Below are 27,683 nucleotides of genomic sequence, written 5' to 3' on the forward strand. Positions count from 1 at the left end.
ATTTACGAATTCTAGAAGCCTCGGGTCGTCTTCGCACACCTTCTCGCCTTTCATCGGGCTTGTGTAGCGTGTAAACAAAGACGCTCGGCTCCAAAGCGTAAACTGTGATGTTTGTAACAACGATTAAATTGACAATAATTTTTCGTCATAGCGAATTTTCCTCTGAAAAAAGAACCACGTTCTTTAATCATACAATTATCATATTACTTTTACAATAGAAACTGCTCCGACTCGCCAGAATTATCTCGAGTCTTCTTCGTGCGCTCACTGCATGAAAATGCCATGAAAAATTCATTGTTATCTCGATAAGGCTGAAAATATGAAATTCACGAACGATAAAAGGGCTTTCATGAATTTTACATCGATCAATTTCAGCCAAGGGACTTGCATTTCGCATCGGTCAGGTCGAGTTCATTGCTCTGTTTAGTTCGAGAATTTTCGGGACACAATAGAGACGAGAAGACGGTTTAAAAATACCGTAAGCGCGTCTGTTTATAGCAAATACGTTCATCATACGTTTGTGCCAATTTACATGTCCTACTGCGTGAATTTTCGGACTGACGGTAAAAAAACATTGCTTCAAGCAGTTGTCAATTTTCGTCCACGCGAGCTCGCTGTCAATTTTTCGAAAATCATAACAGTCGAATTTGAATTATCTTGACGAGCTTAAGATAACGCACCTGCTCGTTTATTTCGAGAAATAAAGTCAAGGTCGTCTAGACTAGACGAGAATCATCGACGATACAATAACGTCTTGTATCGATTGATATCACCGGTGAATTTTCAGAACTGAAATATTTTCTGATGCATTGATTTGAAAATAATACTCATTTTCATTCGTACAATTATAATGCCGAAGAAGCATGAGAAATCCATTTAAATGGCTTGCATGGGGATATTTAAATCCATTTAATATTACCTGTAACGGTCTTAGCGAAACATTGCCTCTTATACAAGCAGTAAACCCATAGAATTCTCGAACCCTCGAGGCTTTACGCATTGTTGCCTCGAGAATCATAACGGACGAAAAAGTACGTTGGGCTTAGTTGCATTAGAATAGTACCATCTTACATATTCGGTTGCGATGTGCATTCATCGTGGCTTTTAGATTTATTATAAACACTTGCTGTTTTCTCAATTGATTCACGTGTAATATTAATCAGAAATACAAATTTAGATTGATACATATAACAACGACAAGATTTAAGTGGAAAGATATTTAAAACTTCTTTGTAAGCTTAGTTTGTATATATTTAGGGTCGCTGAATTATTTGAAAAGTTCTAGAATTTCATGGAAAATGAATTTTAGCTAATGGAAAAGAAAAGCAAACATAGTCGTCATGTAACTTTCTTAATTTACAAAAATCATTTCATCTTATGTAGTTGAAATTAAATTCTTGCCTTTGTTGATTTCAATATTTTCTTCTATGTTTGCAAATGAAAATAAAAAAGTTCCTAATAAAGCAAAAATCTATCTTCTGAATTTCTTCGGAGATTAATTTTTTTGGCAAAAAATTAAATAAGACCTCTCATTATTTTTAATGTTAATAAGTGAATAAAAATAAGGGTATGAAATTAGGGCTTAAAAATGAGAAACAATCTTTTAATTGAAACATATAATATAATTTATTGTCTTGTTAGGTTTCCTCTTATTATACGCATGAAAATCGTTTGTATTATTACAAATGACATTATTAAAAAAACAATTGTTCAGTTAACAAAGATATTTCTTCTTGTAAAGAAATAAATAAGATAAGTGTAACTTAACTACCAAAATTCTACTAGGTTTTTATCACACAACTATTTATGTCTCCATTAACATGTGTCTTAGTGTAGTACATGAAATTATATAAGAAACATTTTGTCCCATACGGCTAACTTACTTAAGATAAAATTCTAAGAAATAACGAAAACATATTTAAAAAATGTAGAAAGAAATGTAATCATACTGACATTTCACAAGCCGGGTACAACGTTCATTTATTTCTGACCCCTACTTTAATTTGACTATGTACTCTTGAATCCAATGCTATTTAATGATGGGAGCTTTAGTGCATTGTGAAGAAGATATTGGCTCTTCGTTTACAATTTCATCCTTTCTTAACACTCTTTAAAATTCACAGAAGAATTTCTTCTCCGAAAAATAAATATTTTTCATCAATACAATCAGGCATTTTTCTCAATGTTTTCAGTATTAGTTAATATATAATAGCATTGCGCTTAAAACTTATTGCATAAGTAGTATTGTTTCAAGCTATCGATTGACGTTTAAGTAATAATTATAAATATTTATTAACAAACACGCAGCTCACTATACATTATAATTTGTAATTAACAACGCATGGACGAACGTTTCACCAGCCTTGTTCATAAACATTGAAATTTTTTCATTGTTTTTTTTTAAATTTTCTGAAGTTGACATTTTGCTTTGATTATATGCTTTAATTGCCATCACACTGATATTTAATTAGGCAACAATATGAAAGTGTAATTGCCATAAATATCGTACATCGTTCTCACTTGCTTTATGCAAGGGAAAGACAATTTATATCCCCTAGCATTTACATATTATAGTAACTATGCCATTATCTCAAACGTAGAGTCCAATTTTGTTAAAATCAAGGAATGCAAAAGCTTTGTAATAATAATATTGACGGATATCGAAGCCTATACGTTCAAATATTTCATTGTATATATCGGATTGTAGTTTACGAGCATTTAGATATTTCATGAACCTAATGTCGTTAAATGTTTGCAGCAAAAAGAGTCATTGCAGTGACGTAATAGACACAATTAATAATATATATTCATATGTATATTTTTCATTTAAATATTTTAAAAAGAATACGATGCGGTAATAAAGTAAGTTTTCATTGTCTACTCAAATTCAACATAAACTAATGTACACATTAAAAATATGTAATTCATTCATTGGAGTGCTCATTATCGCAATAATTAAAAAAGCTTTTTTCGATAAAATTATTCAATGCTAATCTTTTCTCTACAAACAATCTTTAGCATTCTCGCGTATAGTATATATAATATAATCAGATCTTGCAAACTGCAAAAAATATCTACATCTCAAAATTTTTGTTTCCTCATTGAGGGTTCAATAAATATTGTATATATAGTGCGTTTATGTAAAATCTATTCTTGGAAGATTACGATTAGATTTCGTTTATATCTGTTCGAACCACTCCTCCAACAACAGGCAGACAAGTTGTTTTCATTAAGGCCAAGTCCACTTCACGAGCTGCTTGCCGCCCTTCGGTGATTGCCCACACAACAAGAGATTGGCCTCTTCGACAATCTGTAAAATAACATCGAAATCAAATTAATAATTTTGAAGATACTTTTTTCAACAAAGTGGTTTTTAAAGTAAGTTGAATTTACCTCCAGCAGCGTATACTCCAGGTATGCTGGTTGCATATTTGCCAGCTGGCGTTTCGAAATTTCCACGTCCGTCCATTTTTGTTGACAGTTCTTCTGCTACGTACTTTTCAGGACCCAAGAAACCCATAGCAAGCAACACCAAATCACATTTGTACACCTTTTCAGAATTAGGAACTTCATCCATTTTCCATCGACCAGCTTCATCTTTCGTCCATTGAACATTAACTGTTCTGATACCGCTAACGTTACCCTTACCGTCATTCAAAAATTCCTAATGAAAATAAATAAAGATTAGTAAAAATAACATGCACAGAAAGAAATAAAAAACTACTAATACGAAAAATACCTTGCTAAGCGTGCTGAATTTGCGAGGATCTTCGCCGAACCTGTGAACCACTTCTTCGTGACCGTAATCCATTTTAAAGATTCTTGGGAACTGTGGCCAAGGATTATCGTCTGATCTTTGTTTTGGTGGTTCAGGTAAAATTTCGAATGTAACGATCGATTTAGCACCATGTCGTAACGATGTAGCGATGCAATCACAACCTGTGTCTCCACCTCCAATAATGATAACATTTTTGCCCTTCGCCATTAGCGCTGGGTTCAGCGGAGTCTTATTGCCCATCTGTTTCTTTTGCCAATGCTCGAGGAAGCTAACTGCGAAGTGTATACCATTCAAATCACGTCCAGGAATAGGCAGATCTCTTGGCCATGTTGCTCCAGTACAAATTAAAACAGCATCATGCGACTCTTTTAACTCTGTAGTTGTAATGTCTCGTCCAACGTTGACTCCAGTCTTGAAAGTAATGCCCTCTTCGGCAAGTAAATTGACTCGCCTCTGTACAACCTCTTTGGACAATTTCATTGTCGGAATGCCGTACTGTAAGAGGCCTCCGACGCGATCGTTTCTCTCATAGACAGTGACTAAATGGCCGGCTTTGTTAAGCTGATGAGCTGCTGCAAGACCTGCTGGCCCTGAACCAATAATAGCGATCTTCTTACCCGTTCTGTTAGCCGGTGGATTAGCTACGATCCATCCTTGCTCGAAAGCATGATCAATGATGGCACATTCGATATTCTTGATCGTTACGGCAGGTTCGGAAATTCCCAATACACAAGCACCCTCGCAAGGTGCAGGACATACTCGACCAGTGAATTCAGGGAAGTTGTTAGTTTGAAGAAGTTGATTCAAAGCTTCTTTCCAATTATCCTGGTACACCAAGTCATTCCATTTTGGAATAATATTTCCAAGAGGACATCCATGACTGCTTTGACAGAACGGAACTCCGCATTCCATGCACCTTGCAGCTTGAGTTTTTAGCCCCTTTCTCACGCCTTGGAAATTATAAATTTCTTTCCAGTCTTCCATGCGCTTCTCTACTGGACGGTAATGTCCAGTTTGACGTTTGTATTTCATAAATCCTTTTATTTTATCAAGTTTCTTTTGCGCCACTACTGGGTCAGCGACAACATCCTCAATATCGATGACAGATTGTCCATTTCCGTTAGGAACAGCAATAGTATCAGGTTCAGGTTCTAATGGCAATATAGTTTTAGTTTTTGTATCTTCTTCCTCTTGTTTCAATTGGTTCAAAGCTCGCTGGTACTCGTAAGGGAACACCTTGAAGAACCTATGAATTGGTTCTGGCCATATATCCAACAAATCTTTTGCGATTAATGATCCAGTTTTACGCACAAATTCTTCAAGTAATTCTTGTACAAAGTCGATATCTTCCTTTTTATTCAAGGGCAAAAGCTCCACCATTTCTGGGTTACACTTGCTCCTGAAAGATCCATCAACATCTAGTACATAGGCAATACCTCCTGACATGCCTGCTGCAAAGTTACGTCCAGTAAGACCGAGAATAAGAGCGGTACCACCAGTCATGTATTCGCAACCATGATCGCCAACTCCTTCGACAACTACGACAGCACCGCTGTTGCGCACACTGAATCGCTCAGCAGCAATACCACGGAAGAAGGCTCGTCCCGAAGTTGCACCGTAAAGACAGACGTTGCCAACGATTACGTTATCCTGAGAGTTGAATTCTGAATTTTTCGGTGGATAAATGACAATTTCACCGCCACAGAGACCTTTGCCGACATAATCGTTAGCGTCACCTTCCAACTCTACGCTTACACCCTTGGTCATAAAAGCACAGAAACTCTGTCCAGCAGAGCCTTTTAGCTTGATGTTCACGCTGTTATCGGGAAGACCTTCTTCACCGTACCTCTTTGAGATGTGATAGCTGAGGGTAGATCCGAATGCACGAGTTTCATTGTTAATGGTCATTTCAATGGAAACACTATCGGTTTCGCGTTCGAGAACAGGTTTAACAAGTTTTATCAATTCGTTGTCAGGTCGTTGCTCCAGTTGAAAATCTTGCTGGATGGAGCCACCTTTGATGTTGGCACCAGGTCTCAAATCCAACGCACTGCGCAATACATTAGACAAATCTAGAGTCTTGGCCTTTTCTGATTTGAGATCTTCGCGAATTTTCAGCAGGTCAGTGCGACCAATGAGATCTTGGAATTTGGTGATACCCAGAGAAGCCATGATCGTACGGACTTCCTCGGCCAGAGCAAAGAAGAAATTTATCACGTGCTCAGGTGATCCAGCAAATTTCTTCCTCAAGTGTGGATCTTGTGTGGCTATACCAACTGGACAAGTATTTAAATGACATTTTCGCATCATAGTACATCCCATGGCAATAAGTGGAGCTGTACTGAGACCAAATTCATCAGCACCGAGAAGCGCTGCCACGACGATATCAAAACCAGTACGCATTTGACCGTCAGCTTGGACAATCATACGTGATCGTAAATTATTAAGCGTGAGAATTTGATGGGTCTCAGCAACTCCCAATTCCCACGGCAAACCAGCCGATTTGATACCAGTCCAGCTGCTGGCCCCGGTACCACCATCGTGACCGGAGATGACAACGTGTTCACCTTTACCCTTTGCCACACCTGATGCAACAACACCAACTCCAACCTCGGATACAAGTTTCACAGATATTCTCGCATTGGGATTAGCGCACTTTAGATCGTAAATCAATTCAGCCAAATCTTCGATAGAGTAAATATCGTGATGAGGTGGTGGAGATATCAAGCCGACTCCGGGAACCGAATGTCTTGTAGCAGCAATGTCAGAAGTAACTTTATAACCAGGTAGTTCGCCACCTTCACCAGGCTTTGCCCCTTGAGCCATTTTGATTTGTAAGTCATCAGCGTTGGCTAAATAACTTGATGTTACACCGAAACGACCACTAGCAACCTGCTTGATAGCCGATCGTCGATTGAATTGCGGATCTTGATTTAGGTATCTATCTGCATTCTCTCCTCCCTCGCCGGTATTGGATTTTCCACCAATACGATTCATGGCGATAGCCAGGGTCTGATGGGCTTCCAAAGAAATACTACCGAAGCTCATGGCTCCAGTGGCAAACCGCTTAACGATTTCAGAAGCAGGCTCAACAAGATTCAAATCGACTGCCGTCTTGTTCTTGACAAATTCTAGCTGACCACGAAGGGTACAGGCCTGCACAACTTCCATCGAAACTTTACGGTAGTTCTCGTAAGCGCTCCAATTTTTAGAGTTGACATATTCCTGCAAGGCAGCGATGCTGCGTGGATCGTTTATGTGCTTTTCGCCACCTGCGCGCCAATGATAGATTCCAGGGTTATTAATTACAACCGTGTCGAAGCTATCATCCCAGTAAGCCATACGGTGACGAGCAAATCCTTCGCGAGCCAAAATATCAAAGTTTACACCACCAATTCGAGAGCAGGTTCCCTAAAATAAAAACATTTGACATTATTTTCTTGTATTACTAATTGAGCGATCATGAAAACTTGATTTTTCGGAATTTAAATTATCTCATAATAAATTTTGAATCACTAGCAATCATTAATTGGATCCGTGTTTTTAATCATAGATGATTTGAATTTAAATTTTAAGATGAAATTATATAAAAATTACACTTACTCTAAAACACTTTTCAACAACTTCGTCAGCAAGACCAACAGCTTCGAAAATCTGGGCCCCCTTGTAAGATTGTAAAGTTGAAATTCCCATCTTAGCCATAACTTTAGAAATTCCTCTTTCCATGGCCTCTGAATATGCCTAAAATAATAAAAAAATGTTAATTAAAAATAAATTCAATTTTACACCAGGTATTATTTGTGTTAAAACGACTTCATATTTTAAAGAATGAATCATATAATTTCATAAATTGGATCCGTGTTTATAATCATTTGTTATTAAGCTTTAGTATAAAAATATCATCCAAAATTACAAGTAATATAATTACCATAAATATAGCCTCATCGGTTTTCGACTTGTCTATAACGTGATCAATTCGCAAATTTCTGGCCATTTCAAATACCAAATACGGACAAATAGCGTCAGCACCATAACCGAGTAATACACAAATGTGATGAACTTCTCGTGCTTCGCCAGTTTCCAGAATGATTCCAACTTTCATTCGAGATCTACATTCAATCAGATGATGATGAACGGCTCCAAGTGACAGAAGTATACTCACTGGAACTCTAAAATTTTTTCAATAATGCATTAGTAAAGAAAATAATAAAATATTATTAATGAATATGAATAAGAAGTTTTACCTTTCAGGGCCAGCCTGACGGTCTGAAAGTACGATGAACTGATAGCCACCGGTAGCTGCTTCATCAGCCTCTTTGCACACTCGGTCGAGTGTCTCAAGCAAACCATTAGGTCCAAGCGTTTTTGAGTAAGTGCAGTCGATAATTTTTGTCTTCCACCCGTCGTACTGAGTATGTTTAATTACTTCAAGATCATCCAACGATAGAATAGGATGCTTGAGAAACAGACGGTGCACGTAGGACTCGTCGGGTTCCAAGATGTTGCTCTCTGGACCAATTGGGCACAGAAGGGACATGACGATTTTCTCTCTGAATGGATCGATCGGTGGATTTGTTACCTGGGCGAATAGTTGCTTGAAATATTCGTAGATCAGAGGTTGAAATTCGGATAAGCAAGCCAACGGAGCATCGTTGCCCATGGATCCAAGTGCCTCTTTTCTATTTAAAAAAATTGTATGCATTACACCTTGAAAATTAATTGAAAGTAAAAAAAAATTAAGCTCTTGTAAGATATTTACTTCGTTTGAATCATCGGCAGCAAGAGTAAGTTAATAGTTTCAAGAGTGTAGCCGAACAATGCGATTCTCTTGTCACCGCTCCATACACGGTTGACAGCGGATATTCCGTCTTGTTCGGTGATACCATTTTTCTTAACGAGAGCATGTCCATTTACTTCAGGAGCTACGCCATTAGTTAGTTCTTTGCTCTTATGATCTTGTCGCAAGTGATCCATGGTTACCTAAAATTTATGTACAAATAAAATTTTTTTAGTAAAGATTGATGAAAGGAGTGTTGTTCTAAGAAAAGCATCCTTCTAAAAATACTTAAAAGGAATCCAATAACGGGTTAAATTACAAAATTTAAAGCTACATATTTTCTAAAAATTATTACCAACAAATTTGTGAAAAGCTACTCGAAAATTTTTTTTCTCTACACATTTACGTAGCTTTCACAGAAATATTTGGTAAAATTTTGAGAAAAAGTATTTTATAATTTTTATTTTTACCCTGAAATTGGTATCCTCTTCTACAAAAACCAGTGAAAAACCAAATAACCAATATACATACAGAGAAGTACAACAGTACATCTACCAAATATATAGTAACAACGTGGAAAGATGAAAATATAAATCAAGAGAAAACATGAGGATTTTCAACCACTACAAGAAGTACAGAAAAAAAGAAGAAAATAGAATAAGCAGACACATTGAACTATTAGAGGACATTGGTATCGACCTCAACTCACCATCTTTTTGATTAAATCATCGGTCACATTGTTTCAGCATACGAAGAATTTTTGAAAATAAAAAAAAATACATAGGTTTCCATTAAAAACATTTTTTGCCAATTCAGTTATTAATTTTTTTTCTTCAATATTCCCAATTTTCAAAAAACAAAAAAAATCATTTATCCCTATAATGTTTTATAGATCGACTAAATGCGAAATTGAATAATTTGAATAACCAATTTGGATTGTCGTGTGGATCGAAAATATATTTTCAAATCTATTGCGATTTATACCTGATTCTTTAGCCATAGCGAATGCGGCCTGCTACGAGCAATTTTAAGTTTCAATTCAACATCCCCAATGATTTGTTTTTCTTCTGTATCGACCAGTAACATTCTTCCAGGCTTCAAGCGACTCTGAAATAAAAAAAATAAAAAGACCACAATGAATCGTGTTGCGATGTAGAGAAATATTGATTTTACATTTATTTGACAGCATCGAGTAGATAATTTTCAATTTAAAATTCATTTATATACAAACCAAGTCCTTAATACTATGCAAAATAAATTGTTAGCTTTACTTAATGATATTCATAAGACATTAATATATTGAAATACAACTGCAGCTTTTAGAGGTTTCCAGCGCTAAACATTTACATGAATATTTAATTATTTTCTTACCAATCTTATTAAATCGTTATGACCTTGATGTACGAAAAAAAATAAATAACTACTGTTTTGTAAAAAAATTGAAAAAGTAAGTACAGGAAAAAATATAAAGAAGCTTAGAAAATATCATCAGCAAGTAGTTTACTCGATGAATTTCTCGTTCTTCCGCGACAACAGAAAAATTTCTCCTAAAGCTGAAATTCTCTGCAATGTCTGCAGAGTCGTTATTATGCATATTATAATTAAACATGAGAGAAAAAAAGTGATATCGTGGCATCTTTGGAACCACTTTAGTTAAAAGAATCCTGTTGGAGAAAACATTATCAATGCTATACATATTTAAGATTATGCATAAAATGTGCGAATATTGACAAACAGTTGTGATTCATAAAGATAATGCGCGAACTCAATCGATGACGTATACACAGTGATAAATGACATCGTACACAATGCTATTTATAAATCCATTGAAAATTGCTCGATCCCCTAGAGATTTTCATTGCGAAGGGGAAGGGCAAGAGTAATTGCTCGTTCACATCACATACAATAGATTTGGATATCGTCTTCCATTAGTCTCTTTCAATTAATCACTCGCTCTTTCTCTATTTTATTAAATTTGTTTTTTGACTCTCTTTCGTCGTGACATCTTCCCCATGTGATTTACTCGAGAGAGTGCAAAATCGCTTGCTTTTGATTGTGTGTTTACCTTGAGGACAACATTCTCGGGAGGAGTGTCATAGACGCCCACTTCGGACGCCATCACCATCATGTTATCCTTAGTGACGTAGAAGCGCGACGGGCGCAGGCCGTTTCTGCCAAACAAAAATTCAAAAAAGTCTTTTGTAGTACAACACAAATCGATCAAGAGTCACGTGTTTTGTTTTATTTTGATTTTTTGATGAAAGAGGTGGGACATTATTGTGCTCGTTTTGCGCGGCTAAAGCTGTTAATACATTTTTGTACAATGATATTGTGCTTGCTATGGATTCTCCCTTTTTTTGATTCTATTAAGTCTTACCATTTCAATTTGTTGCACAAGACCTTTTTAAGTATAATATCATATGTATCTAAAGTATTAACATGAATGTGCGGATGCAGCATGGCAGACTTTACAACGATGCAGATCGGTATTGCGGCGCAACGACAATGCTTGCACGAGTCCTTCTGGCCTCATCCTCAACGTTCCTTTCATTGCCCTTTTCACTTTGAGCTCTTACTCTATCTATCTTTCCTACTCTTTCTCCCTCTCTTTCTCTCTTTTTAGCGATAAGCGCTTGTGCGACGCAGAAGCTGCTCGATCAAGATTCAGACATTCATGTATGGTGTGAATCCCTTCACGATCTGTCACTCTCTACAAGCAAATGTCGTTTCTCCAGAAATACCTTCTACAGTCATTGACACTATTTTACTTGACCTTTTAACTTTTACAGTTTAATATTTGGAATTTAGGAATTTAGCACATGAAACAAGTTAGCTATTGATTGTGTTAACGGTTCGACAATCTATTTTATACATTAGTGTGCCTTGTACCATCTTGATTCTCTTTAGTATCAATTATAATTATTTCTATATTATTGACCTGAAAATGATAATTATTAATTTCAAAAAAATCAAGACGGTACATCAATCATAACAGTTCAGTCAAATTATATTTATAAATATGATTCAACATTTAGTGACAAATTCAATATTTTTTTGACTAGTTTATGATCAAGCACTCAATTGATAAAATAGATAGCACCAAAAATAAAAATTAAAAAACCTTTAAGGAGTACAAAATATATTGAAATAAAAAAATTAATCCATAATCAGCTAAATTATTTCATGGCTATTGTATTCAAAAAGCTCTAATCATAAAATAAGCTTATAGTATGATTACTTTACTGCACTTATATGTGTCCATGATCGGCGATTATGTATCTTTTTAAGTAAGATGCACAATTCTTGTACAAAAATTCAATCTCGACGAAACGTCCAGATGTTAAAACAGTAAAAATCTCTACCTGTCAAGTATGGCTCCGACGTAACGGCCATCGGTGAAGGTAAGCAATGCAGGTCCATCCCACGGCTCCATGACACAAGCAGCCCAATGGTAAAAGTCGCGTTTCTCTGCAGCCATGGTCAAATCGTTTTGCCAAGCTTCCGGTACCATAGTCATCACAGCCTTTTATAAAATAAAAAATAACATTTCGTTAACGATTGCGTCGAAATAGCTATGATTTTTGTATTTATCACATTAGAACCTCATGTGGAAAAATTATTTATCAATCACAGTGATCTTTTATGGGCATGTTTTAATCATTTAGTTCTTCGTTTTATGAATTAAAAATTAATGAGTCTGGAAAAATATTTTACCTCCGGTAATGATCGTTGACCAGCCATCACAAGAAATTCGAGTACACAATCGGCCGAGCCGGAATCCGATAGATTAGGCTCGACGACAGGATAGAGTTCCTTGAGCTTATCGCCGAACAATTCGCTGCGCATGACACCTTCGCGAGCCTTCATCAGATTCACGTTACCACGCAGGGTGTTAATCTCGCCATTGTGAGCAAGCAGTCTACATAAATGAATCAATTGAATTAAAATAACTTTTTTTCAATTATAGACAGGTAAAAAACTTAAAATTACAATTACCTCAGCGGATGCGCTCGTTCCCAGCTTGGGAATGTATTTGTGGAAAAGCGCGTGTGAACCAGCGCCAGGTAAGTTTCGAATTTTGGCGACTGAAATCAGAGAAGAAAGTCAGAATTAATAATCGCGCCCAAATGATAATGAGAACAAAATTTCTTGGCATTTAATCGGCAATTATAAGACGAATAAATTCAACGTCATTCGGAAGTACAAAGCTCACCTTTAAATCGGTGAAATAAGACCACAATTGATCGGCCGTGAGTTGTCCTTTGTAAACGACGGTTTTCAGCGACAAAGAACAGACGTAGTACCTCAAGCCGGGCTTGGAGATAGCGTGCGATGATTTCTTTCGCAACACGAATACCTGCAATTCATAAATGCGCGATTGTTTTAATTTTTTCGATAGCTCAAGTAAACCGGAGACGAAAGGTGCGATGGTCTTTGATTACAATCCACCTGGGCAAATCGCCCAAAAATGCGAGCACTTGGCGCCGCTTCGATACGCACGTACCTGCCTTTTCAACTCTTCGGTGGGTTGACTGCCGGTGACAAAGACCTGGCGCATGTATGGCTCGCATTTCTTGGCTACCTGACCGAGATGAGAGTTGTCCGTCGGTACGTCGCGCCAGCAAATTACCTTTTCAGAAAAAAATTACGTTTCGTTAGCGACTGCGTGAAAATAGCTATGATTTTTGTATTTATTACATTTTAACTTCATGTGGAAAAATTATTTATCAATCACAGTGATCTTTTATGGGCATGTTTTAATCATTTAGAAAATTTTTATTTTTAAATGTCGACATTATCGATGCATGCATAATTTAGAAAGAATTTGGAAAAAAGGCAGTTTTTCATTATCTTTATGTAAATAAGCTTTTGCATCGACGAGTCGTGAAATAAATAAGGCGGACTCACTTGCAGGTCGCATTCCTTGGCGATTTTTTCGAAGGCCGCCTCGGCTTCTGCGTGAGTCTTTTTGTCGAGGAAGAGGATACCAGTCGCGTAGCAGCCGAATTCCGGCAGATCGATACCGCGCTGGCTGAAACGCAAAAAAAGAAACGTTGGATCATCATCGTGCAACGATTCGAGTCGCCGAGTCTTGTGCGTCTCGTCGGTGTAAATATTTACCTGAGTTCATCGGCATAGTACTGATGTGGTATTGCGCAGAGCACACCGGCGCCGTCGCCCGTGTCGTTGTCGCAGGCGCAAGCACCTCTGTGGTGCATACGCGCCGACAATTTCTCCGCATCTCGGACTATCTGTTTAATGAGCACAACAAAAAAAAAGGTCGCATTAGAAGTGGGAATAATAAGAAAAAGTACGAAGATTATCGCGTAATCCACACGGCCCCCCGAAGTTTTATTTACGCTCGACGTGTCGAGAAAAGAGGGCGACGCGAACGTCAGAGCGGGGCACTTGCATATATATGAATCAGCGAAAAATAATGAAAATTCCAAGGGCAAAAAAGAGCAGCAACTCTTCTTGCTGGTAGAACTTTTTTCTCTGTCTTTTAGATCGGTAGTTTTTTTCATTTCAAAGTAGCTCGCGAAGAATGAGACTTTTTTTTATGTTTTTTCTTCTCTTTCATTTTAGTTGTTTGCAGTTCATTTTTATCGTATTGTTGTGTTGACTCACTTTGTGGGATCGTTTTCCATCGATGGCGACGATGAAGCCAACGCCGCAAGCTTCATGCTCGAGTGACGGATCGTACAGACCCTGTTTCTTCGGTAGAGACCACGGCTCACCGTAACTCATACTTGGTACCTGCAACGATCCAGGAAAAACAAAAAAAATTAACGTTTAAAATCGGTCGGATTGTTTATTGTTTTGCGATCAGTCGATGAAACGACGAAAAACTTATCGTTTACAGACTGATCAATAATAATAACATGAATAATCGCAGGCGCGTGTGCAGAGTGCAGTGACGAGACTGAAATGTAAATAAACGAGCGAGGGGGAGAATTAAAAAAGTCATCGTTGTGCAGATATGGCAAGCGCAATCAATGACAACGACAAACGCTCGTTATCTTTCGTGACACACATATTGCGATCTTTTTCGTCTTTAATAGCCCACTTATAGCGACTCAATGTTATAGACATTGTATAATTACGGAACGGAAAAATAACAATTTCGCCTGACATTATATCGATCGTCCGTTCGTGGTTTTTTTCCGAAACTTTTTTCGGACGTTTCTTGCTGCTACTGCTGCTCATGCTGCTGCTGCTTTTGCGCGGCCAAGTGTGAACAACCTATTATTCTGTTATTACGCTCGTCTATCATCTATGAATAACGCAGCGTTCAACTTAGAATGCACGAGGTAAAAAATGTCGCTGTGTTTACAAACTTTGCGCGGCCGCTTCGAATAATTTATCATCAGTTATTTCGATGCGGTATAGCAACAAACAGCAGCAGCAGCGGTAGCAGAAACACGTGAGAGAAACGTGATTTCGGAAAGTCGCGGAATGCGACCAGCGAATCGAGTATTTTTTTCTCCTTCCACGCGTAACCCAGAGCTACGTGCACGAGAGTCTTTTTGAATACGTAATGCAATCGAAAATGGCCGCCTTTTTCTCTGTCTCGAAATTCCGGAGGTTGCAAAGCTGAATCTCGTTTTATCAAGACGACACTGACCGGTGTTTCGAGAATTGCGATTTTGAATTTTACTCGATTTTTGCATGCAAGATTCTATAATTTTATTCTCGGACTCATCTTTACTAAGAGCACCTTAAAATGTTAAAAACCAAAATCTAAATGCAAAACTTTTAATTGATCCTCAAATTTCGACAAAACAAAGCGTATTTATTTCTTTACCATTTTCGCCTATTTACAGCCGAATTGCACATAACCTAGATAGGAGTAACATGTGCTCGGTGCACATCTTCGATTAAAAAATGATAATTTCAATTATTTCGTAAAGCTATAGAGAGTCAATTGATAATTAAGTTTAAAGGAGTATATGCTGAAATAATGTTGTAAGTGATCAATGTATTACATTTTAATTATAAAAGAATTTATACTAGATCGGCCACGTGGGATGATGCAGCAGGACTTTTTTCTCGAACCAATTGCCATTTTTATCCTCAGCAAGGCCGCTCGCTCGTTCGCGTTGAGTAGCTGATAATTGCTTCGTAAAATCCATTGTAAACGATATTATTCCCCCGAGTTATTCGATTCAATTTATTTAAACTTTCTATGGTATGTCGGTACAGAATTCAACGCGGATCTGCACTTTGTGTTTGTGAGTGTGTACTTGTACGAGCGCTCGGAAACGACTGTGAAAAAGGCAACACGTGCGACTAGAAGGCCATGAGCCGCACATAACCCCGCGAGCGCCGAGTCGGCGCATTTTAACGCGCGCACGCACGAATCTAACTTTTTGGAAGAAATCGCCGAATTCGTGGCATAGGTAGGTATCCAATTTGACGATCGATGATTTCAAAAGTATGGAATTAGGCTTTACTTTAATACGTCTATTTTGAACTGATTTTCCAAGTATCGAAAAGGCCAAAAATATTTTTTAAATACATTTTTAATCTTTAATTAATTTTCTATAACAATTGATAAAAATTTCCAAAGTCGTCGAAGCGAAAGAGCAGATAAGTAGATATATACACGAAAAATCAATGATGCCGATGGCGTAACACGAATTCGCCCCCAAGAGAGAGAGAGAGAGAGGGAAAATAAATAAATGATTATAAAGGGCTTTTAAAAGATCGCTCGCTTAATGAAACAATATCGTCACTCTTGTAAATGTATGTATGTATAGCTAGGCCGTCGTTGGTGGCACGAGAGAGCCAAATCCCCGCGGAGGGAACGACTCGTAAATGAGGTGCGAAAGCCACCTACATAACGAGTGTCAACGTCCACCTCGATATTCTCTCTCGTATATACAGCGCAGCGAGACAAGTTGAAAACTGTGTTGCACTTAGACGTCAATCCGAAGGCCTGAACGTATATTAACGGCGTGGCCTGGGTACATTGCGATCGCGCGTTTATTCGAGTCGTTTGAAATATCGACAAAACAAAGCTAACAGAATCGTACATATACATAGAAATCAGAAAATTTCTAATCCGCTCGTCTATCGAAATAAAATGCTTTCGTGCAATTGTATTAATAGAAACGCGTACACGATCTTTCATTTATATTTATATGTACTACGCGGTATATGTGTACAAAGTACAGATACTATAATGGTATACACACTTGCACATGTACCATATATAGGCCTCGGGCGAGAGCGAGAGCGAGAGAGAGAGCTTGTAAGTGTGCGCGCGTTAGTACCAAGTGACGTAAACGACACACGACGTATTCACGAAGCTTTATATGAAGCTTATATAGGCGGCTACGGCTATATAGCAGTAGCGCGCGGCCAGTTGCAATATCGATTTTTTACACTTTGAAAATTTATTTCTGACCCGCGCGACTCGCGCCAAAGCGAGAGAGAGAGAAGAAATGTGTACGTGAGTCTGTTATAATATTACAACGGATAGTCGCTGCTGCTGCTCTCTGGGTTAACGTACGCTCGTCTCTAAAGTCTCTCTCGCATTCTGGCCTTTTTCTCGAGTTTCTTTTTCTCGAAAATAGAATTCGTTGCGGAGAGCGCGAGACCGAGACGCGCCGCAGAGACTTTTATATCTTCCTCGCCGCGTCTTCTTTGGGATCTTTCGGAGACGCCAAGATTTTTTATAACAACAAAAAGTTAGAGCGCGCGAGAGGAAAGTTACGCGCACGTATTATGCACGTGTGACGTGGGTCAACGCTTGCGATACGTGGTACACATTTTCTCTATAAATTATTCGGTCGAAATTCGATAATATTGAGTAACGCCAAGTGGTAAGAAATTTAAATTACCCTAAACAGCGAGAACGTTCGCTGTCATCCTCGATATAGAAAGTAAAAAAAGCATATAGCAGCCCTCGACGCGCGTCACAGCAGCAGCAGCAGCAGCAGCTGATTTATATAAGCACGCAACTGCTCCGTATCCGCGCAGCTGTGCTATACCTACACACACAAACACACACATCGCGAGTGCGTCTATTATCCTTCTGGACGCGGGATCGATCGATCTTTGATAAGCGTACGTACGTACTACGCGTAGAGTTACATGCACACACGTACACATGTACTCTCGAACACCCACTCGGAAAATTGACAAAAGTGGCCCCCGCGCTGACTCCAAGAGGAGTCGGAGTAGTGTAGCGAGTGCGACCTCGTTCCGAGAGATTTTCTATGTGAGAATTTAGAATGAAAAACACGATTATTGCGTAGTAACGATTGTTTTTCGAGTCGAACGAAAAGAGTCGAACGACTAAAAAAAAAAAAAGAGCAGCCAACAACAACAAATCTATAACGAAGGACGTTTATCGCTTAATCCGCTGAATAATCATTTTTGATCGACGCAAATTGATAATTCGATCGCTCCTCTATTGGATTATGTTATTATTAAATCAGACTTTGTATATCGTGCGCGCGTGCATACACAGAGAGGGAGAGAGAGAGACGCAGAATTTAATGCATGTGCAGTACAATACACACACGCGTATTTTCATAGTCTATACATAATCCAATATCTCGTTTACTACATATTGCATATAGCGTGTTGACGCGCGCCTCGAATTGCATTCAATTACGCAGCAGAGAACGTTAAATTACACACAAATATGTGCACACATACATGTATATACGCATCGTGTGTGTGCAGTGGTAGTGAGTGCGCCCGCACACCGGCCGCTCGTGCTCTACCGTGTCACCGATCTACGTGCGTGTCCGTGTACACGCTCGTTTATCGCCTTCGCGTTTTCATTTTTCTCGATACTTTTTTTTATTCCTTGCTACGCGACTCGTCGATTTTATTTCTAATTTTTTTTCCGTCGGACACAACGAAACGTGTAAACTTCAGAAAAATTATGAAATATCGAGTGCTTCGTGGAAGTAAAAGGACGGATTCGTGTATCCATATAAGCGCGGATACGTTACACCGCTATATTAATTGCATCGCGTATACCTTTTGTGCGTTCTAAATCCGTGCACTTTGACGCTCATTACGTAATAATAAAATAATAATTGAATTTTCCGCAACAAAAAAAAAAACCAACGGAAGAATCGAGAGCGTTTTTTTTTGTCGTCGATAGCTATTCGTAACGAGCCGCTGGGTAGGATGTGCATTTTTTTCGAATTACTCGTTCGATTCGCAGAAAAAAAGGCATCGAGACTTATCGAGAGTTTTAAGCGGCTATACACAGATACACATTACGAGTACACGCGATAAATGAATGTTGCGCTAACGAAAGCAAGCGTGCGTACGAGAAAAAAATAGCCATCTTACGCTGTATGTAACAATGGGTCAGCGGGCAGTTTTACGCTCGTCGTCGTCTGGTTATCGTCCGCGTGTGTAGCTCTTTTCGATCTCGGTGGAGGTCGTCCTTACGCCGCAGTCACCACTGGATCTGGCTGACGTGAGATGACGACCGAAATTCGCTTCACCCGAGCTCTCCAAATTTTCCAATTTCACAAAGTCCCAACCAGATCGGGTCGAGCTCGCGATGCACAAATAGTTGGTTTTACATTCAGTATGCCTCGGTTGATTTTTTGCTGCTCTCAACCCCCCGAAAAACACTTTGATTACGATTTGCAAATGAGCGGAGGATGGAAAACGATGCTTACGAGCGCGAGCGCGAAGGCAGACTGGAAAAAGCTCGATGTTAGCCGAGCGCAGGTCTGCGCCGGGCTTTCTCGATCCCCACCAATTCTCGGCTGTACTCGCACACACACAAACACGCATACACTGTACTGCTACCCCCCGCGGAATTTTGCGTGTGACGCGCGCAGACCAGTAGCACATATATATACAGTATCATATGTACGTACTGGGTATATATACATCTATACTACGAGCTCGTAGAAATTTTCGTCTGTTTCATGTATACTAACACATGCACGTGTGGCACCAAAGTCACTGGATCAGCGAGTCTCGTGCGCGCCGTAATACGACGAGCGAAAGAAAAAGAAAAAAATCAAAAATTACATCAACGAAAAGAGACACTCGAGCGTGTTCTTATCTACGCCGGTGTACAAATGAATTCACTCGATCGTCTGGCGAAGCCTATTGCTGCGCAAATAATACGACAGAGAGAGAGAGAGATATTATTTTCGGTTAACGAGTATAGTCGATGTGCTAATGAGACCCCCCATAAACGCAGCCGCGGAGAGTGCCAAGTTGCGCAAGTTATTATAGCCAGCGTGCGATAGTCGGCCGAGAGAAGCCGATGCGCAGTGGATCGTTTCTCGGAGCGAAGCTCGCGAACGGCACGTGAAAAAATTAAAAAAAAAAAAAAAAAAACAGATAAAAACAGGTTCCCCGAGATCTTTGTATTTTATATATAGGCTGTGCGTGCGCGCGATCGACATTTATTGCGCACTTTTGTAAATAAAAATGTTCATATTTGTGCGCGTTACGCATCCGATATCGCTAATCGGTGGCAATAATGTTTTTCAAATAGCGTGTACAATATGATTAATTGCGCACACAATTGTGAATCGGAGCCTCCTTACGAAGAAAAGTCCAGTGATTCATTGCTGGGTCAACGATTTCGTTTTCGCGTGCAATCTCTAATTATCGTATACATAGTTTCGAGCCCTATTGTACAAGTGAAGGAAATTCTACTTCGGAGTTTACAACTTATTATGTCGAATCTATGCGTGACTTTCAGGGAAAATATATAAATATAGAAAAAAAAACAGTATCGGTCGGCAATCGTATTTACAACGAGATCAATCTCGGTGTGACAGTTGCGGCTCGTGTAATATCAATTTCTTATCGACGAGAGCAGCGCAACGTTGAGCTGCCGAAAAAAAGTCGCGCGGTCAGTTCGCGCAACTGCGCACAAATGTCAATCACTTTACGTTTACGTATTATAGCCGAAGCATCGATAAGCGACACGTGCAGCGTAATATCGTGAAAAATCTCGACATTTTTCACTTGTAATTTTCGGTTGACGATCGCGATATCGACAGGACCTTGCCTATATATGTAAACTTTGCGATCGGTAACGCGAGAAGCGACACGATCAGGCGCGCATTGTTATAATATGCCGATTGAATAACAAAATGCGTCGTAAAATGAAATTCGAGCGTATCGCGTGCGACGACGACTATATTTTTGTTTTCGAGCTGCACACACACACACATACACATGTGTGATTATGGTATAGGCAATAAGCAGACACGCACTTATTTATCTGCTCTCCTCCTTCATCGGAGCATTTTTAACTTGGTACGATGAACTTGATCCATAAGCGGTTTTTATCGGATATTATGCAAGACATTTCTTATGTGGCTTTGTAGCTCGTATACGTCTCTCGCGCGAAACATAAATAATGAGCCCAACGTGCCGATCAATTTATTATTATTGCCTCCGTGTCGTCGTATTTTCGCAGCGGGTGATATTCCACTCGGCGGCGGCCACTCGGGCAGAATCGACGATTTCATTAGGCCTGAGAGGTGCGCGTCGCGTCGCGCCGAATGATAAGCGGGCATCGATCGCTAAACAGAGAGAGAGAGAGACATTTAATGCAGTGCGCACTTGCGGATCGTTTCGGAATTGTCCGTTGTGCGCGACTAAATATAGCCTCCCGATGTGTACGTACGATTTACGATAGAAAATCGAGGAGGCAGCCGTTTACGTTTCGAGCTTGTATCAAGCTCCGCGCGCTCGAATTCGCGTATCGTGGTATATGTATTATTATATAGGCGCTCGGTGGAGACCGGAAAGCCGACGAGATCATGGAAAATCCCCACAAACATACGTACGGGGGCATAAGTATAATATAAGCCGACGACGAGCGAATCGATATTAAACCAGACGCCGTATACACATACATTTCGATGAAATATCATGCACACATAATCCGGATTTGGATTGAATTTATTACGATGTAAACTCGCGTGTGTGTGTGCATAATAGACATTTAGGTGGCGCATGCGCCAGCCCTTTAAAATATACTATACATAGATCGATTTTCATAATGTTATACACGTGTCGCGTGGCTCTTTTCCTCTTTTCGTCAAAACGAGCCAGAAAAAGGGGGGCCGTTTATCCACGCGAATTATCAATGTTGCATGACATTCCGCGTCGCGCACGTATATAACGTAAAAGAGAGTGGCTATATATGAGTGTAACAAAGAAGAGGCTCGTTTATCCTTACCCCCGCGCGGATCTGTGTGTGCCAGTAGAGTCTGAATTTAATGTGCCCCCGAGAGAGAGAAACACGCTCCGGATATCGATTGACCTCTGCAGCTAGGAGCTTCGCGGGCAAAAAAGTCGTCCTCTCGCGCGAGCCGCGCGCAACGTGTCTCGACAACAACGGTCGACGAAATTTAAATCAAAAAACGTTGGAGAAAGTTGAAGGGAAGGACAAAGACTTTTTTGAGGCAGGGAGACTAATACAGTCGTGCGCGGCAGCCGAGGCGAAAGCGGAGACGTTTATATAGCTTTTCGGATAACTTTCGTGAGTATACGAAGAATTGTTGTTGCGGCGCACGTAGCACGGCGTCGACTCAATTATTCACGTTTTTCAATTAAAACACGCACGCGAATGAAAAGCGAGCGGGTGCAATTAATAATTTCGCACTTTTACACAATGGCTCGTTTTCGCCGTTTCCGATGTGTACGTGCACACAAAGCGAGTCTGTATCTTTTAATTGTGCCTTTGTGGGCAGAGGGCCAGGACATAATGTTGTACTATCTCATGTACACACACACACGAGTACGCAGCAGCGTAGATGCGTCATTTCGAATGCGAATAGATGTATAAATTGCAAGGTATCGATTGCGTTTGAAAAAATTTTAAAATAGATCAGGGGGAATGACGCGCGCGCGCGAACGACCGATCGCGAGCCAAGTGATAAGGCTGACAAGCTGATCTTGTAACTCGACGATCGAAGCTCATCAATAAAGTTTCAATGTGGCATTAAACGATCGCGAGGCAGATATCGCTTTTCTTTTTATAAGCGCTCTCGAGTGCGTAAGGAAACAGATGACCAGACGACTCGGAGAAGCCTTTGGAAGATTCGAGATTAGAACGGCAAGGAGAGACTCGTATCGAGAGCTTTATACAAATTCGGCATAGAATGAATTGTGTATGCGCGAATAAAAGCTCTCCGCCGGCCGCTCGAGATTTTCTTATTTTCCTCTCTCTGTCTGTCTTTTCTCGTATAATGGTCTCTCGACAATCGTGTTCGATGACTCTTGGGCTTTTGTCGAGCGAGTTGGTTTTTTATTCGACTACGTCGAAAGCCAATTCGAGTGTCGCGTTGCTTCTGTTTCCGTTTATATACACTAGCACCGCGCTATATAGCGCTTGCCTCTTTTCACGACGAGATAAAGCCTTTTAAAATTTTTCAGTCGACGCGCGGATGCCGATGAAAAAGCAAAAAGAAGATGAAGATGAGGAAGAAAAAGAGGAGAAAAATTGCGATCGCTAGCAAATTCCGAAGGCGAGAATCGCATAAAATGCTTTCAGCGAGCATACGTGACGATTAACGCATAGGCATGATGTGTGTAGAGCGAGGAATAGCCGTCGGCGGGGCGACGACAGCGGCAGGGAAAACAGAGCGAGAAAAGCCGTAAACCGCCGCCGGTTAATAAGCCCCCGAATAATTTGTCTTTGATTTTTTGTCGCAATCGTCGCGATATCGATCGCGACTCGCGAACAACTCGTCGCCGGCCTAATGTGCGATAATCGGCCCGATAACAATGACCGATTGTCCACGGCGAGACGGCATGAATTATTGACAATGTGCGGCGCACGTATACCGAGAAGTGCACATGTGTGTGCGTGCTGTGTCTGCGACGACGAGACTCGAGATCGTGTCATTGTTTAACGAGCTGTTTTATAATACAACAAATACAAACAAACACACGCACGAAGCGGCTGCGGGGGGAACCGATAAGGTGATTACAATATCGTGTATATTGGCCGTCTGCGCCGGCACACGATATAATTACTTGGCTTATTATTCGGTTATATATTCCTCCCTGCAAGTACATATATACATAATAATGTTCTCGCGCAGCAGCTACACACGAGCTACATCGGCGGCCCCCGTTGTCCCGCTCGTGGAAAAGTACGAGTTACAGAGACCCACCGATGCCTACATGCTAGATGTCACATACGCCGAAGAAGAAGCATCCGAATATGTCAAACAAAATGAGTTCGGAGAAGAGCAAGACTCTAACTAGGCTCAACGCACTCGCGACGTCGACTTTTTAAAATACAGAGTGCGAGCGAGCGAGAAGAGAGAGAGAGAGAGAGAGAGACACGGAGAGGATGGAAACCTGTTTTCGGCCCGCGAGCACGCGTTCGATGCGTGACTTTTAAAACGCGATACACACGCTACTTCGTGTATGTATACACAGCAGCGAGCTATCCTTCGTTTACGAATAAAAGGCAAAAAATAAAAAAGAACGCGCGCGATATCGCACGCGTAACTCCGAATGTATATACACAGCGAAAAAGATACGCGTTTTACAGCCTCCTTTTTTTGCTCGCTTGCATCGCTGCTGCAACTACACCTATAGTCTCCCTGCTTTTCGAAATTTACGATCTCTCGGCGCGTACGCACTGCGGGCGAATAATGCATCGTAACAACAGTGATGTAGGTAACATGGAAAACTCGGCTACTCGGCTGTTTGTCGTTAAACACAACGTGTGCACACGAGGCGCGAGTGCAAACTATACGTGTCGCATCATCGCAAATGCCTTGCACGTGGCAGCGAGCGAATTTAGGTCGCGGTGCTTTATTTTTTTATTTTGTTGTTTCGTTCCCTCCCCCTACTTCTTACCTACACCGAGTCGTGGTTGACTCATATATATATAATAATTCCTCGTTCCTTTAATAATGCATGCACGTAATGTAGAGCCTATATGATAATATACAAAGAGAGCTAAAAAAGCTCCGTGTCGACGATACACCACCGCATTTCAGCGATGTCGGGTGCGCGAGTGCGTCGTCGTGTCTGCGTTGAAGAATGTTCTAGATTCTTTGGGCCGAGTGTGTGTATACGGCACGCGCACACGTATACGCATTACGCACCGTATACTACCTTGCCGGAGCGCGCAAAAATGTTTGTATGCAAACACCGGCGGTCCGTTTCTCGATATCAAGATCGACTTTGCCTCGCGAGCGGGGGTGTCTATACATACGATCGGAGAATTCGTCGATGCAATGGACTACTGCATCACGTGATCGAGCGCCTATCTATATACGTATTGAAATGCAAATGCCCGTAATCTATCGTACGCACGCCGGTGTGCGCTCCACTGCAGCGCAAGAGAGATTATACCTTTCAAGAGGCCTACCGGTTCCATCCAAACTCGACTCGTATACACGTGCGAATGTGTGTGTGTGTGTGTGTGTGAGTGTGCATAATAATGTACTAAACGAGAAGGAGAGAGAGAAAGAGATAAGACTCAGCGAATTCGCACAGGCGAGTTTATTTTAAGATCGGTCGCACGCGTCGCCGGCGTTTTGCTGCTGCTGCGTGTGCAAATACCGGTGTACAAAAATCATATCTTGCCGTACGCTTATATATATGGGCAAACTTTAGCGCACTGACACGACTTTAAGTTTGGTCGCTTACGAATGCTGCAACACGTCGACGACTGCGCTAAAAGTTTAACGCACATACACTTCGCACACACTCGCGAAATTCTCGCCGTACTCCGTGTACACGGTACACCGTCGTCCGCCATTATAAATTTACGTCCCTTGCGCACAATGCGCATGCACATGATGATCGTGTACCTATACCTGTGTGCAAGTCAAAGCGTGTGAATGTGTCCATGTGTGTGTGTGTGTGGGTTTTATCGTATAGCTGCTGCTGATTACACTTGGTTTTAGAAAATTTCGTATCGAACGTTACAAAATAAGAGTTGTCAATGAACGGGGTTGAACTGATTTACCTCGCTGAACGGATGAACTTGAGCTCGTGAGATGTGTGTATGCGTGTGCGTGTGTCTGTGGACGAGATGCTGCGGATAATTTCGTCTTCTGCCGAGCTTATAAAACACACACTTTATGGGAGAGCGAACCTTTATGTTGCGAGGAAAAACTTGTCCAAAAGGTTAACGCGGGGATGCACCTTACTCCTTGTTTATTCTCGATGACAATGGATGAGTCGTGTGGCGTCTGCGAGAGAAAAAAAAACCCACAGGGTCGGCCTCGTTGCGGCACTATTTTTTTGTATCTTCTTTTCTTTTTTGCAACTCACTCTGCAGTCCGTCTTATCGATCCACACACTTACTCGACGCAGAAAGAGTACAGAGGCAATCCGCGTTGCGGACGCAACTCGCACCTCGATGCAACAATTTTTCCTATCTATTCGCCGTTCGAGATTCCTTCGAGCTGTTTTACGAGGACACACTGTCACGGAATTTCATTCGATTTAACAGATGCCTATCGCGATTATTACGTTACTCGACGACGCAGAAACCGACGGATAAGTCAGCTTAGCGCGAGGGTTCGATTTTTTTCACCAACAACAAAGAGAGAGAGAGAAATGTTCGTTTCAAACGCACGTTACAAAACACGAGCTCGAACGACAACTTTGCCGAGGCAATTTTTGTTTAAACAGTCCGTTGCAGTTTCGAACGATGCGCTTGGTGTATTAGAACAATATATTATAATCGATGTGTCCGTCCGTTGACTCAGCCGGTTCGCGCACCAATGGATGGATCGCAGCTCTATATGTGTGCGTTCGAGTGCCGCCGACGACCAGACCAGCACATGATTCTATATATACCTATATATCTTTTGTATATATAGGACACGCGATCATTTTTACACTCTTTATTCTGCTCTTGTTGTGTTTTCGCTCTTGCTCTTTCTCGCTTATTGACGAGTGCATATGACCACGGATTCGATAGTATCGTATATAGGTAAGTCGACGCGTCTCGAGATACTTCTTCGATATCGATCAGAGAAATTCGCGTTGTCTATCCAAGTAATCTTCGGACGGTTGTTTTCTAACAGAATTAATGATTATTGAAAATAAATTCATAATTCCTTTTCTTGGAAAATAAAAAAAAACGTGTACTTTTTATTCTTCGTATGCACTTTCAAGCGCATCAATCTTTCGATTTCCAATGATTTCGATACATCTCGATATATCGCATATAGAAATATAGAAAAAATTGAAACTTCAGGCTTTGAAGATAAGTTATAATTAATTCCCAATTTTAATCATTTTATGCATGCATTTTTACAAACTTTAAATAAAATTCTGCCAAATGAAGTAATGAATAAAAAAATTAACTACTACGGTTTAAATGTTATTTCATTATTTATAGTTTATTTAAATTTTTTCATCATTATCAAACCTAAATAATGTGTAATGACACGATGAACAATTAATAAAAAATATAGTGTGTTTCTACAATTATAGTTATAATTGATATACATAGAGCTTATTTGTTAAAACTTTAAGAATTAAATACACTACTCATGAGAAATAACAATGCAATCATTCTAATTAATATTCCTCATTGTTATTCTTCCGTTTCTTTTTTAAACCTCTCTTAATTAAAAATTGCCTCTCCTAAAAACGACAATTAAAAATCCTTACAAAATATAGTGCAAATGTACGGGTTTTTTTCTTGTTTCATTTGCTGTACACAACAAGGAGGGGCATATGACTCAATATCACACCCTCATTAATTTTTTTCAAACTCATCAATAAATTTGCTGCATCTAGCTGCAACTATAATTTATATTTTAAATTCATCCACTTTGTTATAATTCGTAATTTTTCAAACCCAATATATTTCATCTTTTTTTTTTAGAGATACACACAATCAACATAGAATAAAATAATCCCCTGTGTACATGTAATAAGTTGCAGAGCTTTAGCTGATTTATAAGTTTAAAGAAACTTTCACTCTTGCTGGAACTCAAGTTCTTGTAACGATAAATCTTTTTTCCTACACGATTCACATTTTTCATTTAATTTATATCTGGTGTGTAACCTTTTCTTTAATATACATATATATATATATAATGTTTACTTATATTTAATAAACTTAACAACAGCTTTATCTCTTTTCCATTTACAAGTAATCATTAAAATATAAAAGAC

The 27,683-nt window shown here is 39.9% G+C and overlaps 1 protein-coding gene across 7 annotated transcripts; it reads right to left on the reverse strand.

The window, feature by feature from the left end:
- Positions 1-1,601: 1,601 nt before the first annotated feature.
- LOC106656707 (putative glutamate synthase [NADPH]) lies at positions 1,602-26,252 on the reverse strand. Of its 7 annotated transcripts, none has more exons than XM_023463288.1 (19): positions 25,697-26,252; positions 14,184-14,312; positions 13,677-13,807; positions 13,464-13,587; positions 13,060-13,185; positions 12,769-12,912; positions 12,552-12,640; positions 12,270-12,474; positions 11,918-12,078; positions 10,621-10,726; positions 9,540-9,662; positions 9,265-9,267; positions 8,538-8,758; positions 8,023-8,457; positions 7,707-7,947; positions 7,382-7,519; positions 3,740-7,189; positions 3,394-3,664; positions 1,602-3,310 (listed from the first exon to the last, which is right to left on the reverse strand). In XM_023463288.1, the coding sequence occupies exons 2-19, from the start codon at positions 14,301-14,303 to the stop codon at positions 3,168-3,170; spliced, it is 6,231 nt and encodes a 2,076-aa protein (XP_023319056.1). In that variant the 5' UTR covers positions 14,304-14,312; positions 25,697-26,252; the 3' UTR covers positions 1,602-3,167. The 7 variants fall into 7 exon arrangements, with proteins under 7 accessions (XP_023319056.1, XP_014233297.1, XP_014233296.1 ...); XM_014377811.2 differs by lacking the exon at positions 25,697-26,252 and adding an exon at positions 25,513-25,686; XM_014377810.2 differs by lacking the exon at positions 25,697-26,252 and adding an exon at positions 18,876-19,220.
- Between the last annotated feature and the right edge of the window lie 1,431 nt (positions 26,253-27,683).

The sequence above is a fragment of the Trichogramma pretiosum genome, unplaced genomic scaffold (assembly GCF_000599845.2).
Source record: "Trichogramma pretiosum strain Unisexual culture from Peru unplaced genomic scaffold, Tpre_2.0 scaffold41, whole genome shotgun sequence".
In the NCBI taxonomy this organism is placed as follows: domain Eukaryota; kingdom Metazoa; phylum Arthropoda; class Insecta; order Hymenoptera; family Trichogrammatidae; genus Trichogramma; species Trichogramma pretiosum.